The sequence below is a fragment of the Salvelinus fontinalis genome, chromosome 5 (assembly GCF_029448725.1).
Source record: "Salvelinus fontinalis isolate EN_2023a chromosome 5, ASM2944872v1, whole genome shotgun sequence".
Taxonomy (NCBI): Eukaryota; Metazoa; Chordata; class Actinopteri; order Salmoniformes; family Salmonidae; genus Salvelinus; species Salvelinus fontinalis.
In genome coordinates, this window is record NC_074669.1 from 59,704,939 (window position 1) to 59,730,926 (window position 25,988).

The following is a 25,988-nucleotide window of genomic DNA, read 5'->3' on the forward strand; positions in this document are numbered from 1 at the left end:
AACTCCCCAAATACAGGTGTACCAAGCCTATACCGTTATACCCAAGAAGACTCAAGGCTGTAATCCCTACAAAAGTACTGAGTAACGGGTCTGAATACTCATGTGAATGTGATATTTCCGTTTTTTATATGTAATAAGTTTGCAAACATTTCTAAAAACCTGTTTTGGCTTTCTCATTATGGAGTATTGTGTGCAGATTGATGAGGGGGAAAAAACGATTGGCTGTAACGGAACAAAATGTCAAGCGGTCTGAATACTTTTCAAATGCACTGTATGTCATTCATTCATGGTGATGTTTGTGATTGAAATCCTCCTGGTGCTCTGGGCCACGTGTCTCTCGTCCCCGGGAGCCTTTTAAACGGTTTCAATGCAAAACATTGCTGGGGCTTTTAAAACAAAAGCCTAGAGAAACTGACAGATTCCAGCTGAGCAGTGCTTTGGATTTATGGGATAAATCATATTGGTATTACAGACAGTTGATGTTGTGAAACTTTGTGTTCTTCACTTGGATGTTTGAGTGTGATCTGCCTTTAATTCAAACCACAAAAATAACTTCATAAAATCTACACTGCAGGGATAGTGTTACTTCAAAGTGCAAAAGTCTACGTTCTGGTTGGTTCCCCTTCCTGTTCTCTATTAAAAGCTGATGGTATTGACGCCTCTTGTCAAACAATGTCTTTTTCTTTTACAACTTCCCTGAGTATAAAGAGAGTAGTGAATAGTGCTGTAACCATCACACCATTCAAGGGCCTCAATGTCACTGTTATGATAGGCGTGTACAAAAATGCATTTGTTCATTCAATCAAACTAGAGTACAGGCCCATCACAGGAAGTATTCACTATTGTAATACATCATAGAAGCACAATACAATACACTTCCCTGATTGGCTGCTTGCCCAAACAAAAGAGGTTGGCACACTGGTTTGAGGCGTGTGACGGATCACTTTTAAGGTCAGAAGTGTGTGTGTGTGTGTGTGTGTGTGTGTGTGTGTGTGTGTGTGTGTGTGTGTGTGTGTGTGTGTGTGTGTGTGTGTGTGTGTGTGTGTGTGTGTGTGTGTGTGTGTGTGTGTGTGTGTGTGTGTGTGTACTAGAGCATTACACACACCATAGAGTCAGAGACTTTGTGGGTGCAGCATGCTGGTTTCGGTAACAGGCTCTTCATCGTTTATGTTGATAAGGCAGCTGGAGTTCTTGATTAACATGCACTGTGGTTTCTGCTGGTGAATCATATGTTCCATTAATTATCTTTAGTGCCAGAAAAACATCCAGGTCACTGATAGATATAGGAGTGTCTGGTTGATGACGTTTGACTGATTTCTACAAATTCCCTTATCAGGAATGATTATGAATATTTGGTTTCTGGGCCCGTATTCACAAAGCATCTCAGAGTAGGAGTGCTGATCTAGGATCAGGTCTCCCCTGTCAATATAATCCTATTAATTGTCATCTAAAATGCAAAACTGATGCTAGATCAGCACAATGATTCTTAATTCTACAGATCTCACAAACCTCGATTGCATAATTCTAGATAAGTTTGTATTCCCGATGGCCTTCACCACAGTACAATGTGCCTTAGCACTCCAAAATCATATAGGCACCTTACCTTACCACTTCAAGAAGGTATTATACTGTTGTGATGTTTTCGAACCATCATGAACATAACTTATTCTGATGCATGGACCATAAACCCAGATATCTAACAAAGGAGTCTCTATATGTTAGGTATATCACTAACCATATCACTGAGAACATTCCTCGCATCATGAGGGAAGCCTTTCCCATCGGCCAAAACAATGGTTATCTGATTGTCTTATACAAGCTATTTTTGTGAATACCGATTTAAATTGGTGGTGTCAATGAGTCCAAGCCACATCACCCCATATAATTAAGATGGGAAAGATAAGTTAGTATGCCAACCTGAACCTCATGAACCATGTCATAGAAGGCAACATTTTTATTCCAACCAGATCCACATACCATAGATTAAAATTCCAATGTCATACCTCAATACAAGTACATAAGCACATTATGACTATAGGCCTATTGAAAATAAATGTGTTTTGTTGTGTTTTTATTTTTTAAATAATAATTAGATACTTGTACATTTCATGAAGGTGTGATGGCGGTTATAGACCAAGAAAAATAGTGGCAAACTATCTGAAGTTGTATTCACCCCCCTCTTTCATTTCCTTTGCCCCCAACCATCTCGTTATAAAAAAGGTCAGCACACACAGTTCAAATATACAGTGTATAATTGTATAGGTTTTTCCCCAACAGGGCTTCTGGTGCAGGCGTCTGGGACCAGTCTGGGACGGGGGCTCGAGACGACAATGCGCAGCGCGCACGTACAGATCGGTTTCAGTCTTTGTCAGTTCTGAATGGGGGCGGAGGAAGTAAACCCATTAGAATCCTATAAAAAGAAAGTATCCGAGATCATAAAATATCAGGCTGCCGCACTAAGCATTCACTTACTGCCAGAGAGACAGACTGGAAGTCGCTTGTCAAGTTTCACCCTGACCTTGTGAGCGTCAGCGTTTTTTTTATTCATTGAGGCTCATCATTTTGATTTGATTTTTAGATTGAGCTATTGGTGTTGTCATAAAAGTGGCATTTCTGTCGATGGCAATAACCCGTTTCCTTTTCTGATTCGTTAAAAAGAGAACACTTACCGTTATTGACTTTATTCTCAAGCGGTCAACTTAACACATGGACACAGTGTAACAGAGCGCGCGTTTCTGTGATACTTTTATGCGTAATTGGCTAGGTCCGGGTCGCCCACTTTATCCTATTCTAATCCATTTTTATTTTTTGGGCAACATTTCTAAACAATTGTTTCCCAAGGATGCTCGTCCTGACTCGGAATAGATTCTGGTGTGTTTTCGCGCTGCTTGTCGCGGCCTTGAGGATGGGAGAGTCGCAGAGAGCAGAGCGCTCCAAGCCAAACTCCATCAAAGCGGCTCTGATGGGAGAGCCCACGCCGGCCACGAACCGTTCAGCCACCCTCCAACCCGGGATCACCAAGAAAGGCAACATCCTTGCGCAGGTAATCTCATCGTTCTCTTTTGATTTACACACATATTACTGTAGTTATGATTTGATTGTAACAATTTATGGCGAGGACATTGGTAATAATTTACTGTTTTGTCATCCCTTTTCATGTTTTGAATAATCGTATTGGTATAAGTATTTTAGATGTTTCCGTTTTGCATTTAAATGGCTGGTTACAACTGTTCCAATACATGCGTTTTTGCTTTACGCAAGCCCCCAAACATTGCGCGTGGTGCCCAACTGCCCACGGAAGTGGCGAGAACTAAAATAGCGGTATCAGCCCCTATACCATGAAAACTTCTCTCATGTGTGAATCGTTATTGGAAATTACAGGGATTGGACCCCTCATAAACCTTAATTGCATCTCAGACCTTGACGCCACCGTCGGGTCCAACACGCTTCCAAGGCAAATCATTAACACGATCAGTAGAAATGTGAGAGAAAGTAAGTTAACACCGGGGATTATTTTCTGTCTGGTTCTTAATGTCATTAAACCGCTCCAGACGCGTTCTGGAATTATTAGACGGAACTGTGGGCTGAGTGTGAAGGATACTCTTACCGACCACTTAATATGTACTCCAAGTGTTATCAGTTCCTGCTGTTTCAACACAGTGGGGAATTAGCCTGGCTGTCTGCATGGGCCTGGTGCCTCGGGGTAAAGAGCTACACAGTGGTGGAAAAAGTAACCAATTGTCATACTTGACTAAAAGTCAGGATACCTTAATAGAAAAGGACTAAAGTAAAAGTGAAAGTCACCCAGTAAAATACTACTGAGTAAAAGTCTAAAAGTATTTCAATGTAAGTATAATTAAGTATCAAAAGTAAATGTAATTGCAAAAATATGCTTAAGTACAAGTATAAATCATTTCAAATTCCTTATATTAAGCAAACCAGACGGTGCCACTTAAATGTTTTTAAAGTATGGATAACAAGGGGCACATCCCAATAGCTCAACATAATTTACAAAGTAAGCATATGTGTTCAGTGAGTCTGCCAGATCAGCGGCAATAGGGATGACCAGGGATGTTCTCTTGATAAGTCCGTGAATTGGATAATTTTTCCTATCCTGCTAAGCATTCGAAATGTAACGAGAAAAGGTACAGAGTACAAAGTACATTATTTTCTTTAGGAATGTAGTAAAATAAAAGTTGTCAAAAATATAAATAGTAACGTACAGATATCCCCCAAAATACTTATATAGTACTTTAAAGTATTTTTACTTTAGTACTTTATACCACTGGAGCTACGCTATAGTTTGGTTCATGTGTGAATTGTAAAAAAGCATTCTACCTAATTAGTTCTCCAATTATTTTATTGAAACTGGAGGTTTCAGGTGCTGTACTGTATGTTTAGGTATTTAATGTGTTCATACTGTATGTTTAGGTATATAATGTGTTCATACTGTATGTTTAGGTATATAATGTGTTCATACTGTATGTTTAGGTATATAATGTGTTCATACTGTATGTTTAGGTATATAATGTGTTCATACTGTATGTTTAGGTATATAATGTGTTCATACTGTATGTTTAGGTATATAATGTGTTCATACTGTATGTTTAGGTATATAATGTGTTCATACTGTATGTTTAGGTATATAATGTGTTCATACTGTATGTTTAGGTATATAATGTGTTCATACTGTATGTTTAGGTATATAATGTGTTCATACTGTATGTTTAGGTATATAATGTGTTCATACTGTATGTTTAGGTATATAATGTGTTCATACTGTATGTTTAGGTATATAATGTGTTCATACTGTATGTTTAGGTATATAATGTGTTCATACTGTATGTTTAGGTATATAATGTGTTCATATTTTGTAGGTGAAGTTAAAAAAAATAGGATACATATATAAATAGTTCCCTCCCTCCCTCCCTCCCTCCCTCCCTCCCTCCCTCCCTCCCTCCCTCCCTCCCTCCCTCCCTCCCTCTGTACCCCACCTGCTGTCTCGACCTCTGAATGCTCGGCTATGAAAAGCCAACTGACATTTACTCCTGAGGTGCTGACCTGTTGCACCCTCTACAACCACTGTGATTATTATTTGACCCTGCTGGTCATCTTTGAACGTTTGAAAATCTTGAAGAACGACCTGGCCTTAATGGCCATGTACTCTTATAATCTCCACTTGGCACAGCCAGAAGAGGTGTGGTTCCTCTCTAGGTTTCTTTCTATGTTCTGGCCTTTCTAGGGAGTTTTTCCTAAAGTAAATTAATATGAAAGTTGACAAAATTAGTTTAGATCTTTTTTCTTTTCTTTTTTTTCTTTGTTATCAAATGTAAAAGGAAACACTGTTTACGTGATTTCTGGCATCTTCTTGAACAGTAGATGGCGCCACATTTCTGTTTCCCCTGCTATACATTTAAGCCAGCGTTTCACATTTAAAAAAAATCATCATTTCAACTCAACAGAGAAGAAACAGTTGATTCTCTTTGTCTTTTACAATCAAAGTGTTTATACCAGTGTAACTACTGGTTGGCTGCAGTTTAGCTTTGGCTTGGACTAGTGTCTGCTGTAGGCTTATACAGGTCTCCAGAATGTCACTTGTAATGATACCAGTGGATGAAGGGGATATGCCTGTCTGTAGCCTGTGTGTGTGTGTGTGTGTGTGTGTGTGCGTGCGTGCGTGCGTGCGTGCGTGTGTGTGTGTGTGTGTGCGTGCGTGCGTGTGTGTGTGTGTGGACACTGTAGTGTGGGAGCTGCTCCCTACTGCTGAGAGCACTGTTCTGAGATCCTACCACTCAGATGAGTGAGGATTAAAGGGACTAGCTTCAGTCTCTTCTGTGTAGTGGGAACCGTTCCAGCCACCAGAGCTCTGCCAGACCTCTGTTTAAATGTCTGCTTACAACTTTGCCATTGCAATAAACTGGAGTGGTTTGGATAGAAAGGACCACTGGGGATGAGTGTGTGTATGTGTGGAGACCACCACCGTACTGTTATAAGAGTGAAACGCCACGGCACATTTAGATGGCTAATGGTTTCAATGGGAGCTGCTGTGTCTCCCCGTCTCTCCTGTCTGCTAGAATGGTTTCCAGCCTTGTAATGTTACAGCCAGCGCTCAACAACAGCCAGACATGAATCACCGGCCACAGGCAAACTCTATTGACCTGCTGTGTGGCATCTGAAGTGGTTGTTTATGATGTAAATCAAAGATAACGAACCTTGAAGTCTTCACGGGCTTTTAATTGGCAACGTGTGGCATCGATTTGTGATGGCTTACAGGAGCTTTTGTTATAGTGTGGATGATACTGAGCAGTCAACCATGCAAATAGTGGGTCATGGTGATTGCTTTTTTTGCGACTAAAGGTCCTCACTAGCTTTTTATGTTAGATTATATACTCATAATGAACAATTGACTCTATAGAGAATGGCCTGACTCTGAAGTGAACCTGCCTCAATTTTTTGATTTGCACCAACACTTGTCCGGTGATCAGGGTGCCTGCCGGGCAGAGACATGCGGTGGGGCAGAGACATGCTGCGGGTCAGAGACATGCAGTGGGGCAGAGACATGCTGCGGCTCAGAGACATGCAGTGGGTCAGAGACATGCGGTGGGTCAGAGACATGCTGTGGGTCAGAGACATGCGGCGGGTTAGAGACATGCTGTGGATCAGAGACATGCGGTGGGTCACAGATATGCTGTGGGTCAGAGACATTCTGCGGGTCCGAGACATGCGGTGGGTCAGAGACATGCTGTGGGTCAGAGACATGCGGTGGGTCAGAGACATGCTGTGGGTCAGAGACATGCGGTGGGGCAGAGACATGCGGCGGGTCAGAGACATGCTGTGGGTCAGAGACATGCGGTGGGTCAGAGACATGCGGCGGGTCAGAGACATGCAGTGGGTCAGAGACATTCTGCGGGTCCGAGACATGCGGTGGGTCAGAGACATGCGGTGGGTCAGAGACATGCTGTTGGTCAGAGACATGCGGCGGGTTAGAGACATGCGGTGGGTCAGAGACATGCGGTGGGTCAGAGACATGCGGTGGGTCAGAGACATGCTGTTGGTCAGAGACATGCGGCGGGTTAGAGACATGCGGTGGGTCAGAGACATGCTGTGGGTCAGAGACATGCTGTTGGTCAGAGACATGCGGCGGGTTAGAGACATGCGGTGGATCAGAGACATGCTGTGGGTCAGAGACATGCGGTGGGGCAGAGACATGCGGTGGGTCAGAGACATGCGGTGGGGCAGAGACATGCGACGGGTCAGAGACATGCTGTGGGTCAGAGACATGCTGTGGGTCAGAGACATGCTGTGGGTCAGAGACATGCGGTGGGTCAGAGACATGCGGCGGGTCAGAGACATGCAGTGGGTCAGAGACATTCTGCGGGTCCGAGACATGCGGTGGGTCAGAGACATGCGGTGGGTCAGAGACATGCTGTTGGTCAGAGACATGCGGCGGGTTAGAGACATGGGGTGGGTCAGAGACATGCGGTGGATCAGAGACATGCGGTGGGTCAGAGACATGCGGCGGGTTAGAGACATGGGGTGGGCAGAGACATGCGGTGGGTCAGAGACATGCGGTGGGTCAGAGACATGCGGTGGGTCAGAGACATGCGGTGGGTCAGAGACATGCGGTGGGGCAGAGACATGCGGTGGGGCAGAGACATGGGGTGGGTCAGAGACATGCGGTGGGGCAGAGACATGCGGTGGGTCAGAGACATGCGGTGGATCAGAGATATGCAGTGGGTCAGAGACATGCGGCGGGTCAGAGACATGCGGTGGGTCAGAGACGTGCGGTGGGTCAGAGACATGCGGTGGGGCAGAGACATGGGGTGGGGCAGAGACATGCGGTGGGGCAGAGACATGCGGTGGGTCAGAGACATGCGGTGGATCAGAGATATGCAGTGGGTCAGAGACATGCGGCGGGTCAGAGACATGCGGTGGGTCAGAGACGTGCGGTGGGTCAGAGACATGCGGTGGGTCAGAGACATGCGGAGGATCAGAGACATGCGGAGGATCAGAGACATGCGGTGGGTCAGAGACATGCGGTGGGTCAGAGACATGCGGTGGGTCAGAGACATGCGGTGGGTCAGAGACATGCGGTGGGTCAGAGACATGCGGTGGGTCAGAGACATGCGGTGGGTCAGAGATATGCGGTGGATCAGAGACATGCGGTGGGTCAGAGACATGCGGTGGGTCAGAGATATGCGGTGGATCAGAGACATGCGGTGGATCAGAGACATGCGGTGGATCAGAGACATGCGGTGGGTCAGAGACATGCGGTGGGTCAGAGACATGCGGTGGGTCAGAGACATTCGGTGGGTCAGAGACATGCGGTGGATCAGAGACATGCGATGGGTCAGAGACATGCGGTGGATCAGAGACATGCGATGGGACAGAGACATGCGGTGGGGCAGAGACATGCGGTGGATCAGAGACATGCGGTGGGTCAGAGACATGCGGTGGGTCAGAGACATGCGGTGGATCAGAGACATGCTGTGGGTCAGAGACATGCGGTGGATCAGAGACATGCGATGGGTCAGAGATATGCGGTGGATCAGAGACATGCGGTGGGTCAGAGACATGCTGTGGGTCAGAGACATGCTGTGGGGCAGAGACATGCTGTGGGTCAGAGACATGCGGTGGATCAGAGACATGCGGCGGGGCAGAGACATGCGGTGGATCAGAGACATGCTGTGGGTCAGAGACATGCTGTGGGTCAGAGACATGCGGTGGGTCAGAGACATGCGGTGGATCAGAGACATGGGGTGGGTCAGAGACATGCGGTGGGTCAGAGACATGCGGTGGATCAGAGACATGCTGTGGGTCAGAGACATGGGGTGGATCAGAGACATGCGGTGGGTCAGAGACATGCGGTGGATCAGAGACATGCGGTGGGTCAGAGACATGCGGTGGATCAGAGACATGCGGTGGGTCAGAGACATGCGGTGGATCAGAGACATGCGGTGGGTCAGAGACATGCTGTGGGTCAGAGACATGCGGTGGGTCAGAGACATGCGGTGGGTCAGAGACATGCGGTGGGTCAGAGACATGCGGTGGGTTAGAGCTGCGTGGGGGCATCAGTGGAAAGCGGTGGTGTGAAACCTCAAATATTAGAACCAATCTCTTCTGGCTGAACCTTGGCCTTCTCTACCCTGTAGATTTATGAAGACGTTGGTGTAATGTTGAGGTTGTTATAATTCGTGATGAAGCGTTGGCAGAATATTACACCTTCCTTCATAGAGGCAGTGGATCAGGACATGAGTGATAGTCTGCTTATAACACTTCTAAACTTCACAGTTTGAGAGACTATCGCCATCATTCACCATCACATCCATTTAGTCACGTTCCCACATTTCTCCGTCAGATTCCTTCAACAGCAGACCTCCTCAAAATAAGGGTGTTCATTTTTATACAGCATTATTCAAGCTGTTGAAATGTATTCCTTCAGGGCCTCCAATTCTCCGACATGAAGGGATATGCGAAGGATTGCAACATAAGCTCTCAATAAATCACCCCCAGTGGCTCACTTTCAAAAGTCACAAATTAGAGACGGGGAGTCGGGGAGGGGAGCACCGCGGCCACCCAGAGAAGCCTGCAGGAAACCGCGGTGTCATTTGGTGTTTAAATTGTCAGATTAGTAAAATTGGGCTCTATCCAACATGTCAAAGCTATTGGTGGATCTATATAGGAAGTACCATGACAGACTAATTTGTTTTTGTTTCCCTCGGCGGTTGACAAAGTTTTGCACTGACTTTGCCGCTCTCCGCTCTCGCTGACTATAAATGTCACATGAATCACTTTGTGCTGCAACCTCAAGGTCAGGTTGTGACAGTCCCAAGTGATTCAATCATTACAATTAAGACAAGCTGCATGAGTGTGTGGCTCCATCCCCTATTCCCCCTCACATTGAATTGACTTGCGTGAAACCAAACCGAAGTAACGCAAAGTAAAAGGCCCTCTTGACTGGGAGATGTTCAGACCCAATGCTCCTGGGTGGCCACTGGTTCCCAGTAAGTTAGAGAACCAGTACAGATGGATGGTATGGGCAGGGAACGTTCACCACCCTAACCTCTGAACCCACAAGGGGAAGTGGAGTCATGCGTACAGTAACAGTGGTTGGCTGTTCCTACCAGTGCCTGGACATCCATACAGTTTTAAGTAGTCTTAAAACTGTGTTTAATTCAACACAGAGATTATTTTAACAAGCCAGGACCGAATCGCTTAGGCTCCCCCAGTAAAAGTTGAGCGCTAGGTCCCCTCTCTCCCCTCTCTTCCCCCCTCTCGCCCCGCCAGCACCCCTCCCTACCCCCTCCAGGGTTAAGTAACTGTTTAGTGATCTTAACGATCTGAGAGGGGGAAACAAAGCAGGCCGAGGTGTGAGTGCTTGTTAGCGCTAGGCTAGCCGCCGTCAAGGCTCCGTCTCCTCCGTCTCAGGGGTCCAGCGGGTCTCCTGGCTGTCTCTCACCCCTCCAGTCAGGGGGGCCCAGCGGGTCTCCTGGCTGTCTCTCACCCCTCCAGTCAGCAGGCCCTGGGGGACGAGTGTGGGCCCCAGATGGGCCATAATGGATATCAGGGGCCCTAGCAGGCCAGCAGAGTTTCCTGAGGGGAATTCATTTCACTTACCTCTGTACTTAGACCTGTTAATGAGAGTCAGGAGACACAGAGCCCTTCTCTATCCACAGGCTAACACCTCACTGAGCTACACCCAGCTCTGACTGGGGTTTCCGGCTCAGTCATGTGCCCTTCTTTTGATCGCTGGTGTAGGGCCAATATGGTTCTGAGTGTATTTAAAGAGTTAGGACATTGAGGTTTCTACATTATGATACGTTTCCATGACACTTTAACATTCTACTCTGAGTGTACAAAACATTAAGAACACCTGCTCTTTTCATGACCAGGTGAATCCAGGTGAAAGCTATGATCCCTTATTGATGTCACTTGTTAAATCTACTTCAATCAGTGTAGATGAAGGGGAGGAGACAGGTTCATGAAGGATTTTTAATCATTGAGACAATTGAGACATGGATTGTGAATGTGTGGCGTTCAGAGGGTGAATGGGAAGATAAAAGATTGAACTGCCTTTGAACGGTGTATGGTACAGTAGTAGGTGCCAGGCGCGCCGGTTTCAGTCAAAAACAGTGACGCTGCTGGGTTTTTAATGTAGAACAGTTTCCCGTGTGTGTCAAGAATGGTCCACCACCCAATGGACATCCAGCCAACTTGACACAACTTTGGGAAGCATTGGAGTCAACATGGGCCAGCAACCCTGTGGAACACTTTTCGACACCTTGTAGAGTCCATGCCCTGACTAATTGAGGCTGTTCTGAGGGCAGAAAGTGTTCCTAATGTTTTGTATAGTCAGTGTATGGCAGCCATGTTCGCTCTCCATTAACATTACAAGGGGGAATATTTAAACACATTTATGTAACTGAATGTCTGGAATTAGAACAAGATAGAACATGTTCCAAGTTGACCCAACTCTCTAAATTCAGCACATTCAGCACATGGTGTAGCCTATACGGAGACTCTGTCACCAGAGTCAAAGACGGACAGAATCCAGGAGTTAACCCATCCAAGACCTGTGTTTTGAGTGATGAAAGAGCCAAAGTTGTATTCTTAAGGTTCTTATGGCGCGCATGTGTTTGATGCTGTCTCTTTGTTATCTGATACTGTGAGACCGTCTCTCCTTAGAGGGCAGAGGACGTTTGTTTACTTGGTGACATAGTTTATTAGACTCAGTGAGGCTCGGTGCTGCTGACCATGATTACCAATCACAGTTTCAGGTTTCCATGCTTGATTGTCCAAGGTCAAGTTCAATTGCCTTCCAAGTTCTCTTAACAGTGTGTGTGTGTGTGTGTGTGTGTGTGTGTGTGTGTGTATATTACTGTTATAACGCCATTCTTTTAATCTTCTTAAGTGAATAGTGAGCAGAGCTCGCCTTTCTAACCAGACTTTTGATGTTTGAACGGTTTGAATATACATTTTGACAGTTGGCTAAATGACAGAATCTTCTGTGTCACAGTTGCCCTGAAGTACAGTAGCTGCCTCATCTGCCGTGACTAGACTTGAGGTAAATAACACTCCACTAACTTTGTGTTGTGGTGTTATGAACATGTGTTACACTCCTATCATATTATGATATCAGTCCTTAGGAATGACTGATGCTGGGTAAATACGGGCAAATACAGAGTAAGGGACAGGTTCAAAGACTCATGTATCCTGGAGTAAAACTGGTGTATGCTCCCTCCCTCCCTCCCTCCCTCCCTCCCTCCCTCCCTCCCTCCCTCCCTCCCTCCCTCCCTCCCTCCCTCCCTCCCTCCCTTTACCTTCAAAGCCCAGGCCACTTATAACACCACGAGAGCAGCACGAGACAGGACTGGGGAGCCAGGGGCCTTCCCTCATCGCTCCGCGTCTGTCTCCCTCTTTATGGTCTAGCCTGCATGCCCAGAGAGGTACACAGCCCACTTCCTCTAACAGGGATAGCCTCTTGCTTTCATGTGATATGGTGTGTCTAGGGAAAATAGGGGATCGGGAGTGGCGGCGGCCAAAAAAAAGTGGCCAATAAAGTGAGCTAGTGGAGTCGTGATCAAATGAGACGCATCCAAACGAAACCGCCGCCTCCCCTCAGAGGACCGTGGCGTCAATGAGGTGTTTTGAAACATGGCAAGATAAAGTGAGATTATCGGTCACTGGATTTCAAAGGGCTCCTGTGAAATGATGGAGGCTTAATGGAAGAGGTGAGGGAGGAAGGGGAGGATAGTGAGGGGAGGGTGGGAAGGGAGGAGGGCCCTTCCTACAGCAGAGTACAGTACAGCTCCACTCTAATCAATCCTAGACTGCATAGCCAGGAACCACCTGCTAAAAATCTGAGAGACAGTATAGGGTACTGTAGGGCCAAGATATTTATCTTCACATTTCAAGATTAAAGGCTATTTTTCAACATCAGAACATAGCTACACACTTTCCTGTGGTGTTGATCTCATTGGTCAATGCTTCAGAGCATTGTGGGGTTAACCAAGTCTAATTTCTCCGTCTCTTAGAGCTGGATGCATCCAGTTTTCAGGGATTTATTTTTTATTGAATTTTTTATTTATTTCACCTTTATTTAACCAGGTAGGCTAGTTGAGAACACGTTCTCATTTGCAACTGTGACCTGGCCAAGATAAAGCATAGCAATTCGACACATACAACAACACAGAGTTACACATGGAATAAACAAAGCATACAGTCAATAATACAGTAGAACAAAAGAAAACAAAAAGTCTATATACAGTGTGTGCAAATGAGGTAAGATAAAGGAGTTAAGGCAATAAATAGGCCATGGTGGCGAAGTAATTACAATATAGCAATTAAACACTGGAATGGTAGATGTGCAGAAGATGAATGTGCAAGTAGAGATACTGGGGTGCAAAGGAGCAAGATAAAGAAATAAATACAGTATGGGGATGAGGTAGGTAGATAGATGGGTTGTTTACAGATGGGCTATGTACAGGTGCAGTGATCTGTGAGCTGCTCTGACAGCTGGTGCTTAAAGCTAGTGAGGGAGATATGAGTCTCCAGCTTCAGAGATTTTTGCAGTTTGTTCCAGTCATTGGCAGCAGAGAACTGGAAGGAAAGACAACCAAAGGAGGAATTGGCTTTGGGGGTGACCAGTGAGATATACATGCTGGAACGCGTGCTACAAGTGGGTGCTGCTATGGTGACCAGTGAGCTGAGATAAGGTGGGGCTTTACCTAGCAGAAACTTGTAGATGACCTGTAGCCAATGGGTTTGGCGACGAGTATGAAGCGAGGGCCAACCAACGAGTGCGTACAGGTCGCAATGGTGGGTAGTGTATGGGGCTTTGGTGACAAAACGGATGGCGCTGTGATAGACCGCATAAAGTTTGTTGAGTAGAGTGTTCGAGGCTATTTTATAGATGACATCACCGAAGTCGAGGATCGGTAGGATGGTCAGTTTTACGAGGGTATGTTTGGCAGCATGAGTGAAAGACGCTTTGTTGCGATATAGGAAGCCGATTCTAGATTTAATCTTGGATTGGAGATGCTTAATGTGAGTCTGGAAGGAGAGTTTACAGTCTAACCAGACACCTGGGTATTTGTAGTTGTCCACAGATTCTAAGTCAGAGCCATCCAGAGTAGTCCTGCTGGACGGGCGAGCAGGTGCGGGCAGCGAACGGTTGAATAGCATGCATTTAGTTTTACTTGCGTTTAAGAGCAGTTGGAGGCCACGGAAGGAGAGTTGTATGGCATTGAAGCTCGTCTGGAGGTTAGTTAACACAGTGTCCAAAGAGGGGCCAGAAGTATACAGAATGGTGTCATCTGCGTAGAGGTGGATCAGAGAATCACTAGCAGCAAGAGCGACATCATTGATGTATACAGAGAAGAGAGTCGGCCCGAGGGTTGAACCCTGTGGCACCTCCATAGAGACTGCCACAACAGGCCCTCCGATTTGACACACTGAACTCTATCAGAGAAATAGTTGGTAAACCAGGCGAGGCAATCATTTGAGAAACCAAGGCTGTCGAGTCTGCCAATAAGAATGTGGTGATTGACAGAGTCGAAAGCCGAAAGCCTTGGCCAGGTCGATGAATATGGCTGCACAGTAATGTCTCTGGGATTCGAAATGGTCGGTGATCTGTTTGTTAACTTGGCTTTTGAAGACCTTAGAAAGACAGGGTAGGATAGATATAGGTAGATATAGATATAGGGATACAACCTAGCTTCCTTTTCCGCTGAAGACCCGATGTGGGAACTCTGCTCAGGCGTTTTCTTTTATGCCTGCTACATTAGGTTATGGGCGGCCACAGGCCTCAGCTGACACCACTGAACTTGAGAACACGAACATGATCTGAAACTCTTGGCTCTGATGATGTCATTGTTGACATAGGCTAGCATGTAAAATACCCTATTAGCTCTACGTTACATTCGCCTCGCTTCACTGCAGGAGAATTTGGGCACAAGCCCAGTTCAGAAACATGAAGCTAAGGTCAACCTTTTATGTTTGGAATGACTTGCTTTTCCACGACTTATCAAGACATTTCCTATTATTATTATTATTATTGCTTAATGGTTTCACTTCCAAGAACGTATTATTTCTTAATGGTTATTAATCAATAATACCTTCTTGGAAATGTCTTGATAAGTCTTAGAAAAGCAAGTCCTTCCAAACATAAAAGGTTGACCTGAGCTTCAATAACAACTGTGGCACCATTTAGGATATCACCGTGCTGCGACTTATTCTTTTTCTGTTTGCTCTTATTTTCATTGTATTACTGGACGGACGTTTATTAGTTCCTCCATGTGTTTTCAATGTGACAAACTCGACATTGCTCACACAAGGTCCAAATACCTCTAAGCCTGTTCAGTTTATTTAAGCACATGGATATTAAATAACATCTGATCTGAAGATATTGAGATATTCGGTATTTTGAGAGCCCGCTCGAACATGTGGTGTACATTTTGATTTAGCAACAAGGCCTTTCATGGTGACGTAACCCTTCTGAATCCTAATCCACGTCCATTATCGTGACTGTAACCCTTCTGAATCCTAATCCACGTCCATTATCGTGACTGTGATGATTTTCTGTTCTAGTATTCACATGTTTATTATTCAATGCTTTGCAATGGTGGTCAGTTCTGATGCAGATCTGTCAGTACAGCACCAGCCCGACGTAGAGCAGCCCAAACATGTTGCTATCACTTCAATCTAACATTGGATGGAGAAATCCTAAATAGGCTGTTTGTAGCAATGTCTGTTGTCAATGTTGTGCAGTTTTGGGGTTGGTATTGTGTAGCTCATACAAAGTGGACACTAATGCATGTTGACGGGTGCCTGGTGCCTGGTGGCTAGTGGCTGGTGGCTGGTGGCTAGTGACTGGTGGCTGGTGGCTGGTGCCTGGTGGCCGGTGGCTGGTGGCTAGTGGCATGTTGCCTGGTGGCTGGTGGCATGGTGCCTGGTAGCTAGTGGCATGCTACCTGGTGGCATGTTGCCTGGTGGCTGGTGGCATGCTGCCTGGTGGCATGTTGCCTGGTGGCTGGTGGCATGCTGCCTGGTGGCTTGTGGCATGTTGCCTGGTAGCTAGTGCATGCTGCCTGGTGGCATGTTGCCTGGTGGCTGGTGGCATGTTGCCTGGTGGCTGGTGGCATCTTGCCTGGTGGCTGGTGGCATGCTGCCTGGTGGCTGTTGGCATGCTGCCTGGTGGCTGGTGGCATGTTGCCTGGTGGCATGCTGCCTGGTGGCTGTTGGCATGCTGCCTGGTGGCTGTTGGCATGTTGCCTGGTGGCTGTTGGCATGTTGCCTGGTGGCATGTTGCTTGGTGGCTGTTGGCATGTTGCCTGGTGGCTGTTGGCATGTTGCCTGGTGGCATGTTGCCTGGTGGCTGGTGGCATGTTGGCTGGTGGCTGGTGGCTTGTGGCAGGTTGCCTGGTGGTTGGTGGCATGTTGCCTGGTGGCTGGTGGCATGCTGCCTTGTGGCTGGTGGCATGCTGCCTGGTGGCTGGTGGCATGTTGCCTGGTGGCTGGTGGCATGTTGCCTGGTGGCTGGTGGCATGCTGCCTGGTGGCTGTTGGCATGCTGCCTGGTGTCTGTTGGCATGTTGCCTGGTGGCTGGTGGCTATTGGCATGCTGCCTGGTGGCTGGTGGCATGTTGCCTGGTGGCTGGTGGCTGTTGGCATGTTGCCTGGTGGCTGGTGGCTGTTGGCATGTTGCCTGGTGGCTGGTGGCATGCTGCCTGGTGGCATGTTGCCTGGTGGCTGGTGGCATGCTGCCTGGTGGCTTGTGGCATGTTGCCTGGTAGCTAGTGGCATGCTGCCTGGTGGCATGTTGCCTGGTGGCTGGTGGCATGTTGCCTGGTGGCATGCTGCCTGGTGGCTGTTGGCATGCTGCCTGGTGGCTGTTGGCATGTTGCCTGGTGGCTGTTGGCATGTTGCCTGGTGGCATGCTGCCTGGTGGCTGTTGGCATGCTGCCTGGTGGCTGTTGGCATGTTGCCTGGTGGCTGTTGGCATGTTGCCTGGTGGCATGTTGCCTGGTGGCTGTTGGCATGTTGCCTGGTAGCTAGTGGCATGCTGCCTGGTGGCATGTTGCCTGGTGGCTGGTGGCATGTTGCCTGGTGGCATGCTGCCTGGTGGCTGTTGGCATGCTGCCTGGTGGCTGTTGGCATGTTGCCTGGTGGCTGTTGGCATGTTGCCTGGTGGCATGCTGCCTGGTGGCTGTTGGCATGCTGCCTGGTGGCTGTTGGCATGTTGCCTGGTGGCTGTTGGCATGTTGCCTGGTGGCATGTTGCCTGGTGGCTGTTGGCATGTTGCCTGGTGGCTGTTGGCAGGTTGCCTGGTGGTTGGTGGCATGTTGCCTGGTGGCTGGTGGCATGCTACCTAGTGGCTGGTGGCTGGTGGCATGCTGCCTGGTGGCTGGTGGCATGTTGCCTGGTGGCTGGTGGCATGCTGCCTGGTGGCTGTTGGCATGCTGCCTGGTGTCTGTTGGCATGTTGGCTGGTGGCTGTTGGCATGCTGCCTGGTGGCTGGTGGCATGTTGCCTGGTGGCTGGTGGCTGTTGGCATGTTGCCTGGTGGCTGTTGGCATGTTGCCTGGTGGCTGGTGGCATGCTGCCTGGTGGCTGGTGGCTGTTGGCATGTTGCCTGGTGGCTGTTGGCATGTTGCCTGGTGGCTGGTGGCATGTTGCCTGGTGGCTGGTGGCATGTTGCCTGGTGGCTGGTGGCTTGTGGCATGTTGCCTGGTGGCTGGTGGCATGTTGCCTGGTGGCTGGTGGCATGCTACCTAGTGGCTAGTGACTGGTGGCATGCTACCTAGTGGCTGGTGGCTGGTAGAATGCTGCCTGGTGGCTGGTGGCATGTTGCCTGGTGGCTGGTGGCATGCTGCCTGGTGGCTGGTGGCATGTTGCCTGGTGGCTGGTGGCATGCTGCCTGGTGGCATGTTGCCTGGTGGCATGTTGCCTGGTGGCTGGTGGCATGTTGCCTGGTGGCTGGTGGCATGTTGCCTGGTGGCTGGTGGCATGCTACCTGGTGGCATGCTGGCTGGTGGCTTGTGGCATGCTGCCTGGTCGCTGGTGGCTGGTGCCTGGTAGCTGGTGGCATGCTGCCTGGTGGCTGGTGCCTGGTGGCTGGTGCCTGGTGGCTGGTGCCTGGTAGCTGGTGGCATGTTGCCTGGTGGCTGGTGGCATGGTGGCTGGTGGCATGTTGCCTGGTGGCTGGTGCCTGGTGGCTGGTGCCTGGTGGTTGTGCCTGGTGGCATGTTGCCTGGTGGCTGGTGCCTGGTGGCTGGTGCCTGGCAGCTGGTGCCTGGTGGCATGCTGGCTGGTGGCATGTTGCCTGGTGGCTGGTGGCATGTTGCCTGGTGGCTGGTGCCTGGTGGCTAGTGGCATGCTGGCTGGTGGCATGTTGCCTGGGGGCTGGTGCCTGGTGGCATGCTGGCTGGTGGCATGTTGCCTGGTGCCTGGTGGCTGGTGCCTGGTGGCTGTTGCCTGGTGGCTGATGTTGGAGTGGCCAGACCTCAGCAAAAGACTGAAACAGCCTCATCGACCGACTCTGGACCTTGTCCAAGGAGGAGTTGCTTGTGTACAGTACAGTGTCCCCTCTCACTCGACATGTTCAAAATACTCTCACAACACTATATCATCTGACTATGATATTATTTCAGTTGAACTCGTTTGCCCTCATACTCGTGCGACGCTGGGGGCTACCAGACGGTACGCCATGTGTAAAAAAAAAAGTACAATCCCGTGGTTGTGTGCATTGCTGTGTGCACTTGTGGTGGAAAAAGTGAGCCGGGCCCTTTCATTATGGCTGCCCTGTGGACTGTGGTTGAATGGTTGCTATGTTTATGGACACACTGCGGTTCTACCTCGGTCATCTCAGCTCACCTAAATCAATGTGTTCAGCAGACCCGGTTGGTGGCTGAGGACTGAAGGAAATCACATTGAATTGTTATCATGTCGCCATAGCTTCTCCAGACTACGGCCTATGTCTCAGGCACTGTCTGAAATGGCATCCTATTGCCTAAATAGTACACTTTTGACCGGGTGCCATTTCAGACGTACCCTCAGTGATCTTAGAGAATCAATCGGTGGAATTATGAGATGGAAAAGTAAGAAAAGAACCACGGATGCCAAATACTTGCTTTTCAAATCCCCAGGTACCCAATTAGAAAAATGGTTGGTCGCAGAACGGACTAACTCCATAGCCAAGTGTTTCTATTATCCAATGACTGCTTCATTGAACTATTTAGGCTTCTAAAAGCCATCTCGATATAGAGTGAACCATGACTTGTGTTTTTCTTGGGTGGGGATCCGGTCATGGCTCCATTGTTTGGAATATCTGAAGATATTCCTGGCCGTAGGTTGGCACGTAGAAGCTGAGCGAGAGGCAGCAGTCCCCCTTCTCTCTCTCTCTAGTCTACGGACTGTTTTCCACCGTTGGAAAAAGGTCTGGTTCTTCAGAAGGAATTCATACAGAACACACTCTGCTAATCTGCTTACTGTCTTGAGCAATTTCTGTTGGACTTTTTAAAGCCGTCACATAAAAATGCCATGGGAGACAGGGAAATTAGTGACGGTTAGGAGAAGTAATGGAGTCTAGGAGTGGGGTTTATATGACTGTAAGTGGAACCAAAACCGTTTTCCGTCATGTCTGGTAACCATTACCCACAAAACATGATGTTTTTTATGATGCAATTATAAAAAAGGGCAACGTTATTGGTGACAGGTTTGTTGCTAGTTAGCCTGAGTTGAACCGCAGTGTCACTGTTCCCTAACTAATGACTGTACGTAACCGTATTAGTGCCCTTAGTCCAATACCTAGTGACCTCGTCCAGAGGTTTCAGACCTCTTGGCATAACCGCTTAGATGTGTGACTAGCAGTCACATGCAGGGACCAGGGTTCGAGTCCCGGTCGGGGGTCACCACCCTAATAAACCACCGATATTATGAGTTGATTTATTGGGCTAACAAGACACTAATTGATACATACATGTGATCATTATTCATGATTCTGAATGTGTCTGTTTTGACATCTACAGGTGTACCCATGCAGCAGCGATAAGGAGTGCACTGTAGGAAGCTACTGCCACAGCCCTCAGCAAGCACCCTCCCGCTGTCTCACCTGCCGACGGAGGAAGAAGCGTTGCCATAGAGACGCCATGTGCTGCCCCAGCAACCGCTGCAGCAACTGTACGTTGTCTTGACGGACCTCTTTTACTTCTTAAGTCAGCATTTCTGAAGTCGGTGTGAAGTGAACACTTGTCAGAACACTACGTCTCTGTCATATTACAAGAACATTCCTAACAGACATACTGGATGGGTGTCATGCAACAGAGAGGGACATCTATCTAGTACAGAGGAAATTTAAATGGGGCGGCAGGTAGCCTAGTGGTTAGAGCGTTGGGCCAGTAACCCGAAAGGTTGCTAGATCGAATCCCCGAGCTGACAAAGTAGAAATCTGTCTTTCTGCCCCTGAACAAGGCAGTGTTCCTAGGCCATCATTGTAAATAAGAATTTGTTCTTAACTGACTTGCCTAGTTAAATAAAGGTTAAATAAAAATGAGGGAGCAATTACATTTAAACCATATTGAACACATGCTTTCTACCCATAGGTCAGCACTGAATGCTCCTCTCTCTCCGCTCTGTGTCCTCTGAGAGATGAACTGCAATAGACATGAATGATAACCACATGTACTAGTCACCGGGTAGCTGTAATGGCAATATGATCCCTAATAACACAAGTTAAACAACTGTCGTTGACCAACCTGATCAGAAATTCATATAGAAGACGGAATATGACACTGTATCTATCAAACCCTGTCTTGTCTTTAGCTGTAATGATATCAATCAATCATTATTATGTGGTGGTTGAGCTCCCCTCTAACTTCTCTCTCTCCGCTGGCCATATCCATGTAGATATCTGTGTCCCTATCTCGGAGAGCGTCCTCTCACCTCACATCTCAGCCTTGGACGACCACAACAAGCTCTCCACCAAGGACAGCACTGTCGACTGGAAGAAGAGTGGCAAAGCAGCGCAGGCCAAACACTCTATTAAAGGTAGCCATTTCACCTACTTCTTATACAGCTGTAAACAGACCAGGGTTTAAATAGTATTTGAAATCTGCTTAAAATGCTTTGAGTGTTCGATTGAGATTGCCTGGAGAGATGGGTGGGGTTTGTACTTTTGGAACTACTCCATTGGTTCAATTGCACCAGGCAAGCTTAGTCAAGCACAGCTATAGTATTTGAAAGATCTTCGATACCAGTTGAACCCAGGTCTGACGACTGCCTCTCGGCCTGGCCTAGGAGAAGATATACAGTCATATGAAGGGATCTCTGTTTCCTTTTCCGATTTTGCAATCGCAATATCTCTCGCTGATCCTGGTCCACAGCTCTGAATCTCTGTTGTCCCGGTTCTCTGTTACTTGTCTGTAGTCACACGAAGTTAAAGAGACGCCAGTCCGCAAACGACCGCTATAATTACCCGCTGGCTCGTATATCAGCTGCGAACCTCAGAGACCACGGCTCAGCATGGGGGCCTGGCTGAGAGAAACCAAACCACAGTGGCCCCTTGCTGTTCCCCACGGCACCTACATAAACCAGGCATACAAACACTCTCGCTGACAGCACCACGCTGTCTCATATACATTTGTGAAACCACAGAATGTCGAGTTGGCGAGGTTCGTAGTGGTATTAATAACTGGAGTTATTATTGAATCCCCGTTTGGCATTCGTTTTAGCCGGACTCAACAAGTGAATAGGCCTACACTTCGTATAAGCAGTGTTGTTGTCAATAAAGTTCTACCTCTAATGAGACACCTTAATGGCGGTGCAGTAAATGCCCTCTGGAGAAATGAATAGCCGCAATGCTAAAATGCCAGTATAAAATGTGTGCAGTATTTGAGGTCATTTTGAGTAAACGCTAGGTCTATTCACTTTTTCATTTGCGTCTGACTCTCATCTTGCATCGCCTCTGCAACTCAATTGCAGTGACTTTGGAGGGAGAGTCGAGAGATCAACACAACATATTAAACATTCCATTCAGGAAGAACACTGAGTGGGAACTTCATGCTGTTGATTGGAATTTCATTTCGAAAAACAAACCCCTTACAAGAAACGGAGGTTTTGCCAGAGTTACAGGACGGCTGGTGTGTGTCGAGAAACCCGTCTGGCACAGGGGAAACTGGGTTGTTTCACAGAAAACTTGCATGACTAAATAACATGGATCATAAATATTTGTCGTACTAATTACATCCTTTGAAAGACTATATAAACCTGTAATATAAACCTCCTGCCAAGAACATCAAGTTCTACCCGAAATAGGTTCATTTAGTTGATAAATCTAAAGACATTTCCAGTCCACTAATATAATAGCCCTGTAATGTAATTTGAATTGAGATGAAAAGAAAGCTAGATATATGTTTGAGCTCTTTCCTACGGAAGTCAAAACAAAGATAATGGGCATTTCCTGTGGCTAGTAGTTGGGGGATCTTCCCTGTAGAGTGTACTGTACATTTCACATGTAAGAGCATGATTACCCTCTACATATTGAGGAATGGCCACGAATTGTCCATGTTCTAAACCAGGGTTTCCCAAACTTGGTCCTGCCACCACCCCTTGGTGGACGTTTTGGTTGTTGCGCTAGCACATCACAGCTAATTCAAATCATCAAAGCTTGCTGATGAGTTGGTTATTTGAATCAGCTGTGTAGTGCGAGGGTTTGGAAAACCCTGCTCCAAACCACACATAGATTACATGTTTTACATTCCACAGTCTAGAACAGGGATTGGCAACTTTGATGGTGGTGAGGGCCACAAAACAATCTGAGTTCATCATGAGGGGCTGCAGTTTCTCCACCCATCAATGGGGCCCCCTGGGCTCTAATTCGACCTTGATATATAGCTGAGTCCGAGGGCCTTCCACGCAGACCGCCAGTTGCCCATCCCTGGTCTAAATAAGGAATGGTAATAGAATACACAGTAGATTATATAGTATTCTATACTAGTACATGCAGTAAAGGGTCCGAGTATATCAATACATGCTGAGAAGTAAGAAAAGGTCTATGTTTTGCATGTGCACCCTATGTATTCCCTCATACTAGTCCATGTTAAGACTCCTTTCTCTCCCTCCCTTGACCAGGACACGAGGGCGACCCGTGCCTGCGCTCGTCGGACTGCTCCGTGGGCTACTGCTGCGCTCGCCACTTCTGGACCAAGATCTGCAAGCCGGTGCTGCGGCAGGGCGAGGTGTGCACCAAGCAGAGGAAGAAGGGCTCCCACGGCCTGGAGATCTTCCAGCGCTGCGACTGTGCCAAGGGCCTCTCCTGCAAGGTCTGGAAGGACGCCACCTCCTCCTCCAAGTCCAGGCTTCACATGTGCCAGAGGATCTGAAGGGTGAGGCAGGGCTGTCCGCCGAGGCCTTTCTCTTTGTCTTCCTCCGACCTGCTTTCGGGGGAGGAGAACCAGGAGATGACATGAGAGGAGAGACTTGGAAAGAGAGATTAAGAGAGAGAATGGAAGATGCTAAGGGCTGGTTGATACCCAGCAAACTAAAGCGAAGACGAAGGTTCTTCTGAGAACATTTGGCACCGTTCCATGTATGATCCTTCCTGTTTGGTTGTGTTCCAGCTCAGAACATTCCCACACAGTTCTGAGAATGTTGCGTTCATCGTTAAGTTGTGCAGCGGGTTCTCGAGGACTTTATGCAAAATAACGTCTTTATGTCGAAGGCTCGTCACAAAGTTGGATGTGGTTTATGTACAAGTTCCTTAAAATGTTGCATATATTTTCACATCATGAAAAGAAAAGACATATCTTTATTACAACCATCATTAACCAACGGCATAGAAACATCATCCTCTTCCCATCTATCCTTATGAAGGCAAGACTGCTGTGATGCACCCTTGGTTTACTAGTTATGTTTGTTTTTGGCACATATTTCACATAGGATATTTTCACACTAAGGGAACCCCAGCTAACCGATACAAGCGCTATTGTAATCTCACTATTCTGATTATATTTGTAGCGTTCACTCCAATAGTGTAACCAATGTGGGAATCTCCAAAAGAATAGCCGCCTACAATAACAATGACTCTCAAACCAACATGTAGGCTCAACCATGCTAGTAAAGAACAAAAAGAATATACGTTTTGTATAGATTATGAACATAGATATACAGGTAACTGCCAAAATAAAGGAAACACCAACATAAAGTGTTTCAACAGGTGGTTGGGCCACCGCGATCCAGAACAGCTTCAGTGCACCTCGGCATAGATTTGACAAGTGTCTGGAACTCTATTGGAGGGATGAGAGATGAGTCTTCCACAAGAATTTCCATCATTTGGTGTTTTGTTGATGGTGGTGGAAAATGCTGTCTCAGGCACCGCTCCGGAATCTCGCATTCGTGTTCATTTGGGTTGAGAACTAGCCTGGATTTGTCTCATTTGAGTATAAGTGTAGACGTATGCCATAGTAAGGCTATTATTAAGAGCCTGGAATCCAAACATGTTTAGTTTTCTAGATTTTGATGGAATCCAGGCTAGAATCCAAACATATTCAGTTTGATTGCAGGCTAGAATCCAAAGAGATTCAGTTTGATTGGTTCAACCACAGGACTGGAGGGTCAGTTGTGTAGAACTGATACCAGACCCCAAAGTGCCTCCAGTCCCCAAATGACATCCATATGACTGGAGCTGAGACCACAAGCAGGAATCCAGGAATCCAATCAGGACATATTGAACACATGGTTTTATCTGTTACTACTACTTACAATTTCTGAAAAGATTACCGTAATTGCAAATATGCCCAATAACCTTTGCTCTTTCCCCCACATTTGCGATCTGTATTCAATTGATAATGATAATATAATTCACTATACAATACCTATGAAATGTGACCTGCACCTTCTAGAATGTTTTAATCTTTTTTATTTCTCATGAGTCTGGGAAAATGCTTACTTTTTACACGTCTTACTGGATGTACAGTGTACCTACCTGCTCATTGTTTTTCATATTAGATGATTTTCAATGTTAAACTTAACCAGTTGTTCACTACAGTACATAGTCAATGCAATAATATGTACCTCCATTTTGTTTTACATTTGTTTTCCAGGCACCATTTCCACCAGTTTTCTAACGTCAATAAGCTCTTATATTGTATATAATGTGGAAACGATTGAAATTGTATTTAAGAATCAATGTATATCATGTACAGATAATAATAAACATTAGAAAGATATTAAGGTAACAACAAAAAGGACTGGGTGAGATGATTAAAAGGGGACATTGCAGCAAGGTTAGTTCAAGTCTGTCGAGTAGGCACTGGTGGCCCTGGGTGGGCTTGGGCCCAATCAGATTGTACGGTGTTTATAGGCTCTCTACTTGTCAGTGTTCCAAACGGGACATTATTGGTATTTTTACCTAAACATGCGAACACCATCAGATAGACTTCACAGCAAGCAGTGCACTGGAATGACATTCATATGAACTGGAATGACATTCACTTTCATGGGATGGGTGGCCAAAAATAAGTAACTGAAAGCCACGAATATGACCGCATTGAGGCAAATGTCACTGTCCTACTGTTTTCAGCAGATATTTTCGGTGCATTTACAGTGATGGATGAATAAATAAAGAATGTATTTTGTATTACAAACGACTTGTTACTTTACTATTATCAATAGTTGATACCAGAACACTTTGAACACTGTTTAGTAGGCCAACAAAAAGGTGCTATCTAGAACCTAAAAGGGTTCTTTGGCTGCCCTCATATGAGAACCCTTTGAAGAACCCTTTTTGGTTGCAGGTAGAATGCTTTTGGTTCCAGGTAGAACTCTTTTGGGTTCAATGTAGAACCCTTTCCACAGAGGGTTCTACATGGAACCCAAAATGGTTTTACTTGGAACCAAAAAGGGTTCTCCTATGGGGACAGACGAATAACATTTTTGAACCTTTATTTCTAAGAGTGTATAGGTTACTGCAGTTTCCCAAACCTCCATCTGGTTC

At 46.8% G+C, this 25,988-nt stretch overlaps 1 protein-coding gene across 1 annotated transcript; it reads left to right on the forward strand.

Annotated features, from left to right (window-relative positions):
- Window positions 1-1,198: 1,198 nt before the first annotated feature.
- Window positions 1,199-25,638, forward strand: dkk2 (dickkopf WNT signaling pathway inhibitor 2). The gene is made up of 4 exons (XM_055924046.1): window positions 1,199-3,043; window positions 20,026-20,176; window positions 20,903-21,043; window positions 23,126-25,638. Exons 1-4 carry the CDS (start codon window positions 2,843-2,845, stop codon window positions 23,374-23,376), a joined length of 744 nt encoding a protein of 247 aa, XP_055780021.1. The 5' UTR covers window positions 1,199-2,842; the 3' UTR covers window positions 23,377-25,638.
- The last annotated feature ends 350 nt before the right edge of the window (window positions 25,639-25,988 follow it).